This window comes from Polypterus senegalus, chromosome 14 (assembly GCF_016835505.1).
Source record: "Polypterus senegalus isolate Bchr_013 chromosome 14, ASM1683550v1, whole genome shotgun sequence".
In the NCBI taxonomy this organism is placed as follows: Eukaryota; Metazoa; Chordata; class Cladistia; order Polypteriformes; family Polypteridae; genus Polypterus; species Polypterus senegalus.
In genome coordinates, this window is record NC_053167.1 from 9506858 (window position 1) to 9523360 (window position 16503).

Sequence of the window (16503 nt, forward strand, 5' to 3'; positions counted from 1 at the left end):
AGAACTGCTAGTGTCTTCTCGTCTTCCTTATCTTTCAGGAGGTGTGCAGATTTAAATCCAGAAAAGATTCAAACGGTTTAGCCGTCCTGTCACGCACGAAACTACGATTTTTGATGTCGGCTCTAACTTCGCAGAGATGCATTATTGAGATCAGTCCGTTTGCTTTCCTAAGCAAGACTGGAGGAGTTATGTTTTACCATATATTTAAAAATATTTCTTGGTTAAATCTAATTTAAACGTAGCTCTCCAAATGCGGAATCGGTGCGAATAATGCTTAAAGTAAGAATTTGGAACCGATTTTAATTAACGCGAAATATGTAACCATATCGTAAATGATCAAATCCATATTAAAAAAGTTACAAAACTGATGGATAGGCAGCCATTTTAAACATAACTGAATTAGTTCAAACTAAATGTTACAAAGATCGACTAATATATGCCTATCATAAGCTATGCCGAGACAATTTGCTTTAAAAAAAAAACCCGTACCAATTCAAATCGAGCTGGACCGAAACAAAAAACATTCAATGTCCCAACCTGTTTAACAACTGAGGGTCAAGCTTAAGCGTCGGAGCTCCTGCGAGTCCCCGATGGGGGGCACCTCTGTGCTGTCAGTGTCCTTTCGGGAGGACAGGGAGACGCGAAGCAGCTCCGCTTGTGACGAGAGATTGCCAGACTCGACGCTGCGGGCAGAAGTGCGAAGATTAAATTTTTAAAAGTGTTTTGGAACTTTGTGAACGGTTGCCATGGCTGCGGGAGCGTATCGTTACAGAGAACAGGCTACCTGATACCCGTCCTGTTCTGCACCTAACACGAGAACTGTCCCCAAGTGGACAGTACTCTCCGCCTGGCGTTTGGGCGAGCTGGAAGCGTCAGCAGTACTTTGCTCCGAACAGGGGAGTCTCGGATGGACGATTCCATCTGCACCGATTCTTTATTTTGTAATATTATCTAACAGCTGAAGTTTACTGGATAGCCGCGATGACTCTCAACACGCAGAGAGACACCAAGGAGACTGTGCGACGGAGGGCTAGCACACCCCTCCCCGCCGGTCACCAGCCTAGCCCTTTGGACAGAGATCTCCCTCCGAACTTCAACCATCCAAACATTGGACATTCTGCGTCCTACCACCAGGGAGACACGACACCGCAGCCTCGGGGGAGCTGGTCTTCTGACTCGGCCGAGTCCGACACTTCGGAGGCAGACTGCCTTTATCGGGTGGTCCTGCTTGGGGACCCGGGAGTAGGCAAGTCCAGCCTAGCAAACATTTTTGCGGGAATACAAGAAAAAGACTCCAGTGACCATCTCGGAGGTAGGTGGTAATCGTCATAATAGATGTGTTGCATTTAAGCTGACCAAGTGAACATTCGTTATATCTCTGGTGCATGAGAAGGCGAGTGAAATAACGGAGACGTTTGAGCTACAAAGAGAAAAAGTCAGAAGAGGCGATCGTGGAATTCAATCCTTATTTAATAACGTGTCTTTAACAGTGTAGGGCACCACGGGGCTGTTTAAAAGCACATCTAACACAATCTAAAGTGCAATGCTCGACCTTTCCTATTCATGACAAATCACAGAAACACGGAGAAAACTTGCTTACAAAAATGAACTTGAAATACCGTACGTAGGAGCTGATTGAGAGCAGGACTGGCTAGAGGTCGACGTGAGTCTGTTCAGCGTTCAAAAGTACAATAAGCACGGGGATACCCATCTTAAACGCAAGAATGCAAAAGATTTCGCAATTTCGTTTAATTCTTTTCACATGCAGGACTTTAGATTTCAGCTTTTTAGTAAAGCTGCGATCTCCCAGCTACTCAGCAAACAATCTTTTGCATTCTATTGGAAGTTTTAGCAAACAACTATATGAAGGCACGCAGAATCAGCGAGGGCAATAATTAAGGACTGATAGTAAAATATTCCGTTTATTTTTATGTGACAATAAAAACTATTCCGAATTGTCCCATTGGTGCCTGTCGTAAAATATTTAATATCACATTAAGTACAGCATTTATAAGGCCTTCTATTAAAACTTTCAGTAGACTACCATTAAGATTATAATTCCTGAATGTGTTTTGCATCAATCATTTTAAGAACCTACAAAAAAGTTTAAAGATGAGTAGCTGATATTGAAGCAATAATGTCGGTTTAAATCCTTCCTTTCCTTCCCTTTTGCGACCTACATTTGAAAACATGGAATCGAACGCTCATTGCAGGCAAGAACAGATAGTCAATAACTGAATACGTGCTGATTGTGCCCTCAAGCCTGTTAACTTGGTTATTTGCTTCTTTCCTTATTGCTCAAGTAGTTATGCTTATGCTATTTGTATATTAGTAAATTCTTTAGGATGTCTCAGTGGGGAATGATTTGGGCTGTAAACCCTGGGTGTGCTGGTCCCATTATGTCTACTCCACTGGACATGAACTTGGCATTACTCACACTGCACCAATATGGGTAGAATTTTTGTCTCTTTGTGATCTTTAAGTCTATCCATCCATCCGTTATCCAACCCGTTATATCCTAATTACAGGGTCACGGGGGTCTGTTGGAGCCAATCCCAGCCAACACAGGGCGCAAGGCAGGAAACAAACCCCGGGCAGGGCACCAGCCCACCGCATGCAGGACCTTTAAGTCACTTTAGTTAAAATAAAGTTTAACCATCACTACTACTCTCTGTAGCTTGATTGTGAACAGATATGCCACCAGAACACAGTGACCTAATGCCAGGATTGCTTAACATGCTGCTATAGCATCTTCTTAAAATGCACACTCGATGAAACCAAAAACATCTCCTGGTAACATCTGACTTTACTTCACAGCAACAATACCCTGATATTTTGATCCTTGCTGACAGGTATTGCCACATTTGGGTTTGGATATCTATGATCTGACAGGAGCTGCATCAGCTACAAAGTGGCCACCATTAAATGACAGAAGACACATTTACTCTTATGGAGCCAGTTTAGAATTTCAAGTCTTTAGGAAGAAAAATCTGTGAAAATTGTCTTTGTTGGTAGGTGGTTTTGGGAGGGTGGTGGTACGATACTTTCAAAAGCTGCACTCCATAAACTCATACGTTTGTTAAACTGAGGTTCTGCATATGGAACACTGGCCTGTTAAGTGGCTTGTTCAGAGTAATAGTTTCAGCCAGTGGGCTTGAACTGGAATCTGATGGTTTTACGATCCAACACAACAGCAATAAGGCCACATTGTGCTCAAGGGAGGAAAAGTATGGATTAAATGTCTACATGGATTACACTTGTTTCTAAAAATGTTACTGGTCCCCTTTCTGTGGGAGGCAATAACTCCATGTAACCCTGAAAGAGGGCTCACCCTGGCTGTTTGTGACTTATATAGGAAGTGGGCTAACCAGGGCACTGTAATACAACATTTACGTCAAGTACTGGGCATTTAGTAATGCTCTCCATTCGCACTAATTCACTCAATAATTACTGACGCCTATTGTTGACATGAGTGTTTGTAGTAGATGGGGTTGGGAGGGAGATGTTATAGAGGGGCACATTCTTCTTTATCATTTTCATTTTATGGTTTATCATATGCAATGCCACTCATCTGTGCTCCTGAAGGCACACACTCCATGATAGATGGGAGAGAATTTTTCTTATTTAAGATGGACTCTACCACTCTGCTTACACTAAATCCCATGAATGTAACAGACACAGCTTTTAAAAGATGTCAAACTTCTGTTAGAAACAGGCGATTTTATTCTGTGGGACAAAGAGAGTTCATGGGTGCCTACTTCCACTAATAGAATAATCTTTAGCTTTAGACTATGTAAGATTTAATTTAGTGAGACTGAAAACATGAGTGTTGTGGTTAATCACGAAAGGCAAACTTCAAAAAGCTGCTAATTGCTTATTTAATTAAGGTAAACAAAATATACTCAATCAAATAACAAAATTACTAGAGTTAATACATTAAGAGAACAAGAGTCTAAGGCAGGAATAATAAAAAACAACAAATTAAATTAAAAATGAAAGGAACTGGGGAAGGAAATACCTTTAAACAAAGTTAAAATGAAATCCAGTCACAAAGTCTTACAAATGGAATTAAAGATAAAAAAGCTAAAAATCTTTAAGTTAATTAACTAATTGAATTCAGAGCACTACATATGAACATAAGCCAAAAACTAAAAAGCAAATCTAAACAAACACTAAAGCCAGAAATTAGACAAGGAATACATCTAAAAATCAAAATGAGCCAAATTAATCTTTAATGATATTTTAAAAGAGCTGCCCTGAACACAGACGCTAATAAACTATGTACTGACACAATAGAGTCAGAAGCCCTTAATAAACCCCTCAGGTTCAACTGCCCCTCATGGTAGAACAAGGGAATGGAGTGAGGTCAGATGTTAGACCCTTGCCATGTAAGGACGTGACATTGGATGTGTGTTGTCTACATCTCTTTACCTTATTGGAGACGTTAACTATTTATTTTCTATTGTTATCATTTATTTATTGACTTACCAGCCAACCCACCCATATCTGACCCGCCATCCTTCACCCGGCTGCAAAGATGACCCTAAAAGTAGCTGACCCACCAGTCTTAATGCATAATGAAGGCCCATCTATGTAAACACATCATATAACAACTGGTAAGGGACAAGGAAAAAAAGGAAATCACAAAATAAAAAACTTCACTTTGTGATCTTTGTTACTTCGGTTTACCTTTCACCTTCATCCATATGCACTGGTATTGAGCTACGGGGTGTCATATGGGGGTAAATAGTATTTTCCCATTTTGGCTGACCTTTTATATTATTGTCACATGTAGGACAGCTTTCAATTTAATGAGAAAACAGAACTGTCATAAACCGTAAAGAATACAAGGTGTTTAATGTACAGTATTTGAATCTGCTCTACACCATCAAATCATTACTGAATGCACTGGTCAGTAATGAAACTTCTGGACACAGATTGCTGAATAGACAGATCCAGTATTGGTTATTTGACAGCACAAATAGGTGAATTAACACATAATTTATGCTATGATAATAGTCCTTGTTATTTTGAAAATGACCAGGTCAATGACCTTGGTCAAATATATCCCGAAGCTGCTTATGCTGTGGCTGTAATGGAAAACCAACTGTTTTCATCCTGAGGGAGTAGAAGCCAGAAATGCTGAGATGGAAAAAGTGATGTCTAGAATATGAAGAGCTTTACAGAAGTAAACTAGAGGATGTCAAAGAAACAGACGGGGGCTCCTAATGCTAACATCCATTATCCAACCCACTATACCCTAACTACAGGGTCACAGGGGAAAGCTGGAGCCAATCCCAGCCAACACAGGGCGCAAGGCAGGAAACAAACCCCAGACAGGGTGCCAGCCCACCACAGGGCACACACACACCAATTTAGGATCACCAGTGCACCTAACCTGCATGTCTTTGGACTGTGGGAGGAAACCTACGCAGACACGGGGCGAACATGCAAACTCCACGCGGGGAGGACCAAGAAGCGAACCCGGGTCTCGTAACTGCGAGGCAGCACCGCTACCACTGCGCCACCGTAATGCTACCTTTAAACCTCCTCTATGCTAGTGGGAATACCCAGAGGAAAGACTAAGATAAGACACATTCAAGGACAGAGAAGAGGTCTGAGATATGCCAGAGAAATGACCAATAAAGTTTAGACTTCTAAAATATAGCAATCAAGGTCTATAAACAAAACAACAGTGTACACTCTAACTGATACAAAGTATTAATTACTCCTTGTTACAAAAGACATAGATTTTCAGTAAGAGAATTCCCAAAATAGCACACCATGTGTCTTAAATGGCTTGAGTGTGATCCAGCATCAGGCGCACTGACTGGTAATGGGCATTGCAGCAATATAAAAGTTGGTCAATAATAATAATAATAATAATAACTAGCGACTGGGAGCCTGATCGAATTGGGCTAAAAATTCTACGTTTGTGAAATCCATACTTTCTCTGCAAAGAATTATTTGTTTTTTTAAGTCCTTGAAATGATTTTGTTATCATGGCACTGATTTGTGCTTAAATAGACCTTGTAATGAAGAGCTTCCTGTTTAAACGGGGCTGCGAGGCGTGAACTCAGCTGTTCGACGCACTTCATTTGAATTTTTCCAGCAAACAAATTTTCAAAGCAAACCATATTTTACAACTCTAATCAGAGTCGGAGTAATAATTATGTTGGCATGGCCAATATGATCTGAGATCGACTGAAATTTAAACAATGATCGTTGTTAATACCCAGCCATCATTACTCAGTTTGCCAATAGATGTCAGAAGGAGGGATGCCAAAACCGAACTGCCCAAAGATAGATTTCGATGTACCAAGCAAATGGCGATACATTCTAAATTACTTACGGTTGCGGAGCTGTCGAAGGGTTTAAGTCAGTCGACGATGTTAGTCCAGGAAAGTACGCCCCACCAAACCAACGTTCCAAAAACCAACCGAACTTACTGTTATCTGCTTAACCAACACCAACTTACTATACTCGGCCGTCCAGCGGCGTCACTGAAGCATTAGAACATTCTTAGCCAATCATGCAATACTGTGTCCGCGTTTGCCACGTTATGTTTTAACTACAGAGGCAGAGTCCCATTACATGGTTCTAACTTGTATTGAGTTGCAGTATTGACACGAACACCATACATACGGGGTATTGACGCAAACACCATACATACGGATAGTATCAAATTATTTATAAGGATGTTGGCTGCAATAACAAGGGGAAAAAATTAAAGAAAATGTGGTGATGTGGCTGTCACAAAGTAAAATATTTTGTAGCCGTAAAACCACAAAATAGGAAAATAAATTGTTTACGGCCAAATAGTTCACACTAACAGCAAGCAACAAAGCTTTTTAATTGTTATGGACTGGGAAATGAAAGGCTTCCTTTAGAAAAAAAAACAACAGAAATGGCTGTGACCAGGCTGATGTCAAATACAGAGAAACATTAAAACACCAATCATCCAAATTTAGAAACAGAAGACAAAAGTCATTGTGTGAAGCCACAGTCAAAAGTGAATCTCTAGTATCATAGTTTTTTTCCCTCAACACCCTAACACCACAAATTGGTTTAAATGTGATTGATCTAAAGCGGTGATTCCCAACGTGGGGGACACGCCCCATTGGGGGGCAGTTTAATTTTTTAGGGGGGCATTTTGAGAATTTAGGTACGTTAAACAATTTATAAAATGAATAAAACAGAAATTCACTGTTAAAAATAATAGAAAAAAATAAACAAATCTTTTTTTTTTTCATTTTTACAGAGACATTTATATATTTATATAACGATAGAAGGGATGGTGAAGAACCCTTTAATTTATGATTTTACAATCGGCTTGGGTTTTTCTACTTAGAAATAATTTTTACCATTAAAATAACATGAATTATAACAATGATTATAAAATTTTGCAATGTAACAAAAATATAAAATGATCAAAATATTACAGAAAAAGCTGTCATTAAAGTTATTTTATATTTATGAATATCACATCTCTTATTATATGTTTTCAAAACTGCATTTTGAGCAACGCCTTTAACCTGCAATTGCTGAGTGCTTTGAGTAGTGAGAAAAGCGCTACATAAATGCAAAGAATTAGTATTATTATTATTTTCATATTACTTCATATTATATTACTTTTTTACAATTTCTTAGTGATTTCTTTGTCAGTACTTCAACTATCATTTCCATCTTTTGTTTCCATGTTCTTAGACCAAATTAATGACATTATGGGCTTCCTCCACGTGAGTAGGAGTTCATTTTTTGTATAAGGTATATGTTGAGTGAGGGACATCATCATTTTAGAAAGGCCTAGGTGGGGCATGGCCAAAAAAGGTTGGGAACCACTGATCTAAAGCTAAGATTCCAACTGTTGGTATGCTTGCATGACTCACAAAATTCAAAAGATGCTTCAGTTTCAAAAACTAGGCCTCTAATCTGTAATAAGGGCTTAGAAACACAAAGTAGATTTGTAGCCTACAACCTCAAAAGGGCCCTAAGCCTATATACTTAAAAAAGAAACTGTTATCCCAAATAACAAAACAGGGTTTCTTAATGATAAAGTATCAGTAGATAAAAAGTTTAATGGCTTCATTAAATAAAAGTTTGAAGTAAATAAATACCTAGAGCAGGGAATCCAGAAATCAGAATATTAAAACAAGTCAGGCAATGAACAAGAGGAAAAGTTTATGCGTCAGCAACAGTACTGAAGAATATCAGATCCAACACAGCTGGAGCATTAGGGGTCTCCACCCTCTTTGGCTCAAAATATACAAAATAAGGACAATAAATAAAATAATACATATAAAATGCAAAATAATTAATGGATAAGATAATACTAATTACAGAATTATACAATATAAAAACAATGTAAACAAAAACATCTACTATATAATAAAATGTTAAGGTCTGTGTGTCCAGTCCTCAGAATAATCTTATTGGTCAGTTTGGCTTTAGTGATGTGACAAAGAGGAAGTGCGAGTGTGAGATGCACAAAGAGCAATAAACGTGTGTGAGGCTTGCTGAGAGCGTTGTCTTTAAAGACAGCATCAATGAGAAGGAGCCTGACAAATAATGAAATAGTGCTATTACGAGACACATGCTTTACAGAAATGTGCTCAAGAGAGGGATTTGCTGATGAAATGGCATTCACACACACACAAACACAAACACACACACACACAAACACGTAAGAAAGGCTGAAGTTACACATAGGGCAAGAGACAGCAAATATATTTTAACTATTCTACTACCTCTCTCCAACAGATACCATGTCTAGTATTTAAGAACACACAAGAATTAATAAAAAAAGAATTTACATTAATTAAATTAATACAAATAAAGATTTACATAAATGAAGAGTGAAGAAACTAAAAGATCAAAAGGTTACAACTGCTGACTACTGCCATTTTATACAAAAAGGTGGGTCATAATGACATCACATGTAACACATGAGTGATCACGTGACTAGCAACAAATGTGAAAATCCATAAAAAATACAGCTGTGACCGTCAAGAAAACCAAACAAAATGTCATCTCTGGGATAAAATTAGTAAACATAAAAACTGAAATAGCAATATAAATAAGACTTACAGTATGTGCATAGGTACATGGATTCCTCAGTCTTATGCTGAAGCAGTTATTAGGAATAGGTTGTGTTGACAATGAAGCACTTTTTTGCACCAACTACTGTCTCTCCACCTTCCTCAATCGTTTCTGACTATGAACTAACCACTTGTCCTCTCTCCTTTTCAGAAGACACTTATGAGCGGACACTCACGGTGGATGGAGAAGAAACAACACTGATTGTGATGGATACGTGGGAGGCTGAGAAGCAGGTATCTAGGATGGACATGGGCTAGAGCTACTGCCTGACTATTCGGCCTACAGGTTCAAGTGTTCCTGTGATCTTTTCAGAAGTCCACTTGCTCAGATAGTGAAAAACAGCGCCATGCTTAAGAATGAAAAAGAGAAAAGCTTTCATGAGAAGGCCATCGGGGGCTAGCATTGATCTTTTGGAACCGTGCTCTTTTGGGCAGAGAATAGCAGACGAGGTCCCATCTCATTTTCTGTGATGTTGCCTTTGATCACTGATAATCACACCTCTTTTCACGGTAGAACATTGAAGGCACCATGTCTGACTACCATTTTATAATTTTTACCTCTGATCACAGTCAGTTACTTGTAGAAGGTAGTCCAGCACTCATGTTCAGTGATTTTACTGATGATTGTTAAGAGCTAGATACTTCTTGGTTGTGTATTGTTAATAGGAACTCCAATCTCACATTTTGTTATTTAGTCATGACTACTGATAGCCCTACTTCCTTCAGTCATACACTTTTAAAGGAGAGATTACATTCACATTTTGTGATTTTGTTAATAACTTGCAATGGAATTTTTGTTCAGAATTTACTTCTTGCATTTCGTGATTTCAACAGTGATGACTAAAAGCCACATTCTTTTGGCTATGCATTTTTATGCACATCTCACTCTTTTACTTCATGATTTCATTAATGTTGTAACAAATGTGTCGGCAGGAGAAAAATAAAAAAAAAAACAGGAGATGACTGAGCCAAAAAGAGATTGGGGCCTAGCCAAGGGTCAGAATACTGTGAGGACATATTTAAATCAAACGTCAAGTCCCAATGCACAATGCAAAGAAATGATGCCAAAAAGGCAACCAGAAGTTCTAATAATATATCATGCCAATCTACTAAATTCATAGGCTTGTTGTTTCTTTTTTGTTGTTTCTTTAAGGAAACCCCAAACTAGGATGCTAGGTTAAAGATGTCAGGACAGTGATATCACAGGTAACGAATCATGTGACAAGCCACAGAGCTTGTTTCTATAAACCAGCACTCTTAATTACCACTTCAAAATGGTGCTACCCAATAATAATGAAATATTCCTTGCAATACATGACTCACAGTCTTTATAGAAGTACTGTGTGAACCACATCTTTTGACTGTACACATTTGATGAGGACTCCATCCTTGCTTTTATGATTTCATCAGAGACTGCTGAAAAGCACACTAGTTCTGGCTCCACTCCCATACTTACTGATTGTAAAATATTGAAATGAATCCTGCTGTCATGTTTTATGATTTTGCAATGACTGGTGATGGCAACGGCCTTATCGTCTGTGAACTTTTGATGTTAATCCCATTCTTGATCTTTTGGCTTTGAGTAGTCAATGGGTTTCGTTAGTTCTTTGACAATTCCAATTAGGCACACCACTTTTGGCTATTCATTATTTATTTGCACCCCACACTTGTATGTCATGATTTCATCAGTGATTGCTGATAGCCCCACACATTCAGACTGAATTATTCATGGGGGACTCCTTTTTGCATTTCATGATTTCATTTCATAACATGTAAGTGCAGACTAGCATATCCTTTTATTCATGACATTCCATGTTGGATCCAACCTTCTTATATGAGAAGGCAAGTGCACCAAGCATTTCTAATTCCTGACATGGGTAAAGTAGATGCAGCTCTTATTGTGCACTAAAGAGCATAGGATAGAAGTCGATTTAGGCAGTTAGCTGAGGGAGAGAGAACTAGGTCAGAAAAAAACAGCATTGGTCATGACTAGGAGTCCAAGAATCTCATAAGCAAGGCCCAGGATATAAAAACAAGAAACGTGGTCAAGAGTGAGCGGATCAGTAACTAAAGGTTGACATAACCAGAGGCTGGACATAAGACAAAAATTGCAATCAGAACCTAAAAAGAAATTCTAATCATAGAGCCTTTGAAAAAATTAAATTAACAGTAGAGTTTTAAGTTGAATCCACAAGCTTAGACAAACCAAAAAGCCCAAGAGGCTAATCTTTATACCTGTTGACTTACTGTATAATGTCACATCACCCATAACTCTTGATGTCACTGATAACCACAAAGCAACTGTAAACACCAAAGTCCCAAAGTGGCAGTGCCCATAGAAGAAACAATTAGCATTGCATAAATAACAAAAAAAACTAATATAAGCAAAGATGCATTGTGTGTTATTTCTGAACTGAAGGAATAGTAATTTTAAGCAAAAGACCAGGAAATGAGACATACAGCAGTCAAAAATAGGGAAGATAAGCCGTGCTTTAATTTGAAACCAAAATCTAGACATGAGAAATGAAGCTGAAAAATGCGGCTAAAAGGTCATTGACTGACCTGCAAACCAAAAGAAAACACAACAAAATCTTTTAAGAATTTATCTGTCAAACTCAGACAAAGATTGACTGCCTTGGATGACTTTTTAACTCCTTTCTGTAATTGATGCTGGGGTTGTAACTTCTTGAGCTATACCCCTTAGTAACCTGAATTAAATACATTAATAAAAATACATTAATGGAGCTTCTTAGACTGGTAATAAATGTCATCTAAAACACCATCAAAATAATTCTAACATTGTGAAAAATAATTCTGATCACAAAACAAACATGAGAAGTGGATTTCTTAACTCTGAAATACCCCAAACTTAAAGTTTAAAGGATTAAAACAGCTCGTTACACTTTAGCTTAAGTACTGCAAAAATTCTTCTATTACTCATTTACTGTTATGTAACAAGACCTTAACAAAGGTTTCTTTTGGTTTTCATTACACTTATAAACATCAGTAAACAGGTTATTCATCTCTGTGCAGTGTGGCATTTTGATATGATAGTGAAATCTTATTAATATGAAGGATTCATAGGTCTTACACTAAATATGGAATATCAAGAGAAATGTGCATCAGCTGAGCCACCTCAGACACTCCAAAGTGACGTTTGGTTAGGAGGTCAGATTGTAGAGTTGAATAAATACTTCACTGATGCTCTGTAAGTGTTGTGAAGACTTTGGTAAGATATTGTTACATAATGGGAAACGAGTGATAGATGCATTTTTGTAGCACCTGTTACCAAGTAGCTCAAAGACAAGTAAACAAAAATGAAATTCAACACAGACTTATGACACTTTGAAACAAAAAATAAGTGTTACCATTGGATTCCTGGCTCTCAAGAAAACTTAAATGATGTATCAGTTATTTTAGAGCCCTAGGAACAGTTTAGAAAAATTAAAACTGAGATTTAAATCATGGCAGTTTAAAGGACACCATATTATGTCAGAAGGACACAGTAATATTGTGAATTTCCCATTGGGGATTAATAAAGTATCTATCTATCTATCTATCTATCTATCTATCTATCTATCTATCTATCTATCTATCTATCTATCTATCTATCTATCTATCTATCTATCTATCTATCTATCTATCTATCTATCTAATACCATTTTGGAGGCTCTATATCTGTTACACTACCATGTTCAGTGGTTCTTTTGAGCCATAAGAGAAGTTGATGCCAGACCCCTCTCTATATTGCATGGTCAAAGAGGAGCAGTGGAACATAGAATGGTGTGATTAACTTGACTTCCCATCTCTAATCAAGAAAGACTGTCAATTTAGATTGTCAATAGCTATTGCTTTAGCCTCTCATTAGAAAAGGCAAAAACCAATGAATTAAAAGAAAAGTGAAAAAGCTATTAATAAAAAATGAATGAAAGGCCTGGCAACTAGACCTGTGATTTTCTTAATGTCTTAGTGCCGCTTTACTTGCCAACCCCTTTCCCTCCCTGCCAGCGCTATGCTCCATTGTGAAAAGGGTGGCTGAGCGCACAGCTTTTGTTTTATCTCCTCTTTGCTCGATCAGCTGCTGGTTGCCGCGTCATCTGCATTTCACTTGTCTACAACTAACTCCCCACCTCCACCTATGCACCGTTGTGAAGAAGGGGGCTAAATGCACCCCAAGGAAACGTGGCCGCTCCTCCGAAACCCCTCTTCAATTGTGATACATTGGAAACCAATAATAGTTGTTTTTTCTTACCTCCTCTTTGCTCGATCAGCTGCTGGCTTGCTGCCGTGCCGCGTGATCGGCATTTCATCTCCCTTCTCCCCCAGACATCCTCAAACACTATTAGATCTCTTTTCACTGTTCCATTATTTCACCAAGTAATATTTTCCATTTGTTTGTGCTAATGCGATCTTTACTGTCCTTTTTTTGAGACTTTCGAATTTTCCGACTTCCATTATCTCTAACCTGCTCTGCATGTGTACCACTGGACTTGCTTCCAAATGTTATAAGTATGACGTGACTTAACTGTCTCACGGGACATGTCTCTGTCTCTCTGTCTCTCTTCGAAAGATCTCTCATCAAAAGATCAGGTCTCGTTGCGGGTTTTTTTTTAAATAGATAGATAGTCCAAGGCATTCTCAGTGAAAGACATAGAAGACTTTAACAATCAACATTCCTCTAAGTATTCTAGAGCCAAGGACTGCAAGGATCATGGCAAGCATGTATCTAATCTCTCATAACAGGCTAATTGGTGAGATTTTGTGAGACTCCCAGTTTGAGACTAGGGTCCATTTCTCTGACCTCTTTCTTAGCTCTGATAATTACAGTCTTCTGAGTACTAGGATTTTCTCAGTGCCACCTTATACTGTAAGTAAGTCTCTGTTTCCAGGAAGAAGATGAGAACTGGGTACAGGAGTACTGCATGCAGGTGGGGAATGCCTATGCGATTGTGTACTCAATTACAGATCGCTCCAGCTTTGACAGTGCTTCAGAACTGCGCATCCAACTGAGGAGGACACGACAGGCTGAGAACATTCCCATCATACTGGTTGGCAACAAGAGTGACCTAGTGCGCTGTCGAGAAGTGTCAGTGGAGGGTGAGTGCTTCCCATGAGTCCTTCTTCTATTTTGTCTGTAATCAACATGTACAGTAACCTGTCATTATTAACACCTTTTCATCGTACTGTGCAATGAACAGCTGTCAATGTCAAGCACAACTCAACAGTGTGGTGCAGAAGCTCCTTAGGGCAAATTGTGCATCCTGTGCAAGTTGACGTGTCAAATGTCCATGTGTTTATGGGTGTTTTTCTGTACTGCCTACTATGTCTGTGACACTTTGTTCAGCCATCATTGACTCCTTTACCCAGCTCTGTGTTTGTTTGATGCTATCACAAAGGAGTATCTTGTCCACTTTCCTTTCCCATGTGCTCACCCTGACCATTGCTCTTTGCAGAGGGCCGTGCCTGTGCCGTAGTGTTTGACTGCAAATTCATTGAGACATCTGCCTCGCTGCACCACAACGTCCAAGAACTCTTTGAGGGCATAGTCCGGCAGATTCGGCTGCGGAGGGACAGTAAAGAGACCAATGAGCGGAGGATGTCCATTTACAAACGCAAGGAGAGCGTCACCAAGAAAGCCCGCAGATTTCTTGACAAAATAGTGGCCAAGAACAACAAAAAAATGGCCTTGAAGGTGCGTTCCAAGTCCTGCCATGACCTTTCTGTGATGTGAAGAATGGGAATTCCCTTTGGGAGTGCAAATGGTCTTTGTTTCTATGGCCATGTAATGGGCCTTATGGGCTTTATGGGGAAAAAAGAAAACAGTGCCCCCTACAGGATGGTTGCATTCTCTTCCAGATGATTCCCAAACTACCCCCTCACCACCAACAGGCTTCCTTCATTTGAATTCATCTAGAGACCTTGGAGATAACCCTGCTCATGTCATCAAGGAAGGATCAACCATGGCTATCCAGAGATGCACCTCGGAGGCTGAGAAGTCATTCATTTTGTAATCTGTGATGTTAAATCGCCATCATTGATGGCTAAAGCTGGATGTTTGGATTCAGCTGTTGTTCTCTGGCTTAGGGGGGCTATTTTTATTTGTCTTACACAGAGGCTGTTGTCCTATATGTACAGTACTTCAGCTTACTTTGCTGTCACATGGAATGCCACTGGTCTAGGCAGCTGTTCCACTGCTACGAGAGGCAGGTGAAATGCCTTAGATCATTTATGTCATGGGTGGAGGAAAGTCATTCTTTGGGTCTTCTCTCACATTGTAGTATTTTGGCAGGAGGGTCTGATCTGGAAGGCGTGTGCAAAAACTTTATTTTATGCAATGCCTTCTATAGTAAGCACCATTCCAAGGCGCTTTATAAGTACGACTGTTTACATATATGCATAATTTTTTTTGTTGGAGCAGAGGCAGGATAAGTGGGTCACATGTTAAGTGTATGGCTGAGACTGAATTGGTAACCTTGTGGTTTACAGTCTGATGCCTTAGCCAACAAGCCACACTTCCCACCTAGATCGAGACATAGTGGGAGTCAGCTCAGAATATTCCATTGGCCTCTCTTTCTCCATCTCTCTTGTTTAGCATTAACAGTAAGATAGCCACTTCAATCCAGCATGGACAGTCTCAGGTCAGGGTGGCATTTCATTCATTATTCCTCTTGAGTACTCGGGGATAACTTCAGACAAAATGAAGAAGTCAGACTTGTACTGATCCAGTTAAAACTGGCTTCAGGGTATTAACAGAAAATGCCTGTCGTGTCAGTCTTGTGTCCCTATGGTACTGCAACACCCGATGTGCTTGGCACAGCATAGGCCAGAGGCCATACAGTGCCATTGTTCTGTCCACGTCTGGGAGTCTGGCTGAATGTAAAATGTTATAGAATTGTTTTCTGATGATTTCTTTAGATTTTGTATCTAATTCATTTTTTAAAAAATACTTGGGCACAAAATGTAAATCTCTGAATAAGTCGCCAGCTTCAGCATTATGCCTTTTTATGTGCTAATTGGCATTAAACTTGGTTGTGTAACATCAATATTGGCCTCTGGAATTTCAGGATTTAAATAAATAAAAAATAAAAAAATCCTTACTTGACTTAGACTTGCCCATCTGTGGCTAAAGTGTTCCAGTTTGCTTTCTGCTAGTAAATATTGCCAAGAAGCTGATGAGGCTATGGGCAGTGCTGCTCAGTAGCTCATCTGTCCTATGCCCACTAGACATGGGAAAACTAACCCACTTCTGTAATTTATTTTTTAAAATTACAGTCCTCATGAACGAAAGAAAAGGGCATATTCACTGAGGCGTTGTGTAATTCAGCACTCGGTGAACCACCTGAGCTTCTTCTCGGTTCCAGGGTGAACACGGGTGCCACATTTTTTTGTCAGTATAGGTCCGATA

General features: G+C 39.2%; 1 protein-coding gene across 1 annotated transcript; it reads left to right on the plus strand.

The window, feature by feature from the left end:
* rem1 (RAS (RAD and GEM)-like GTP-binding 1) lies at positions 1 to 16206 on the plus strand. The gene is made up of 4 exons (XM_039735186.1): positions 1 to 1312; positions 9250 to 9332; positions 13988 to 14195; positions 14552 to 16206. Exons 1-4 carry the CDS (start codon positions 982 to 984, stop codon positions 14827 to 14829), a joined length of 900 nt encoding a protein of 299 aa, XP_039591120.1. The 5' UTR covers positions 1 to 981; the 3' UTR covers positions 14830 to 16206.
* The last annotated feature ends 297 nt before the right edge of the window (positions 16207 to 16503 follow it).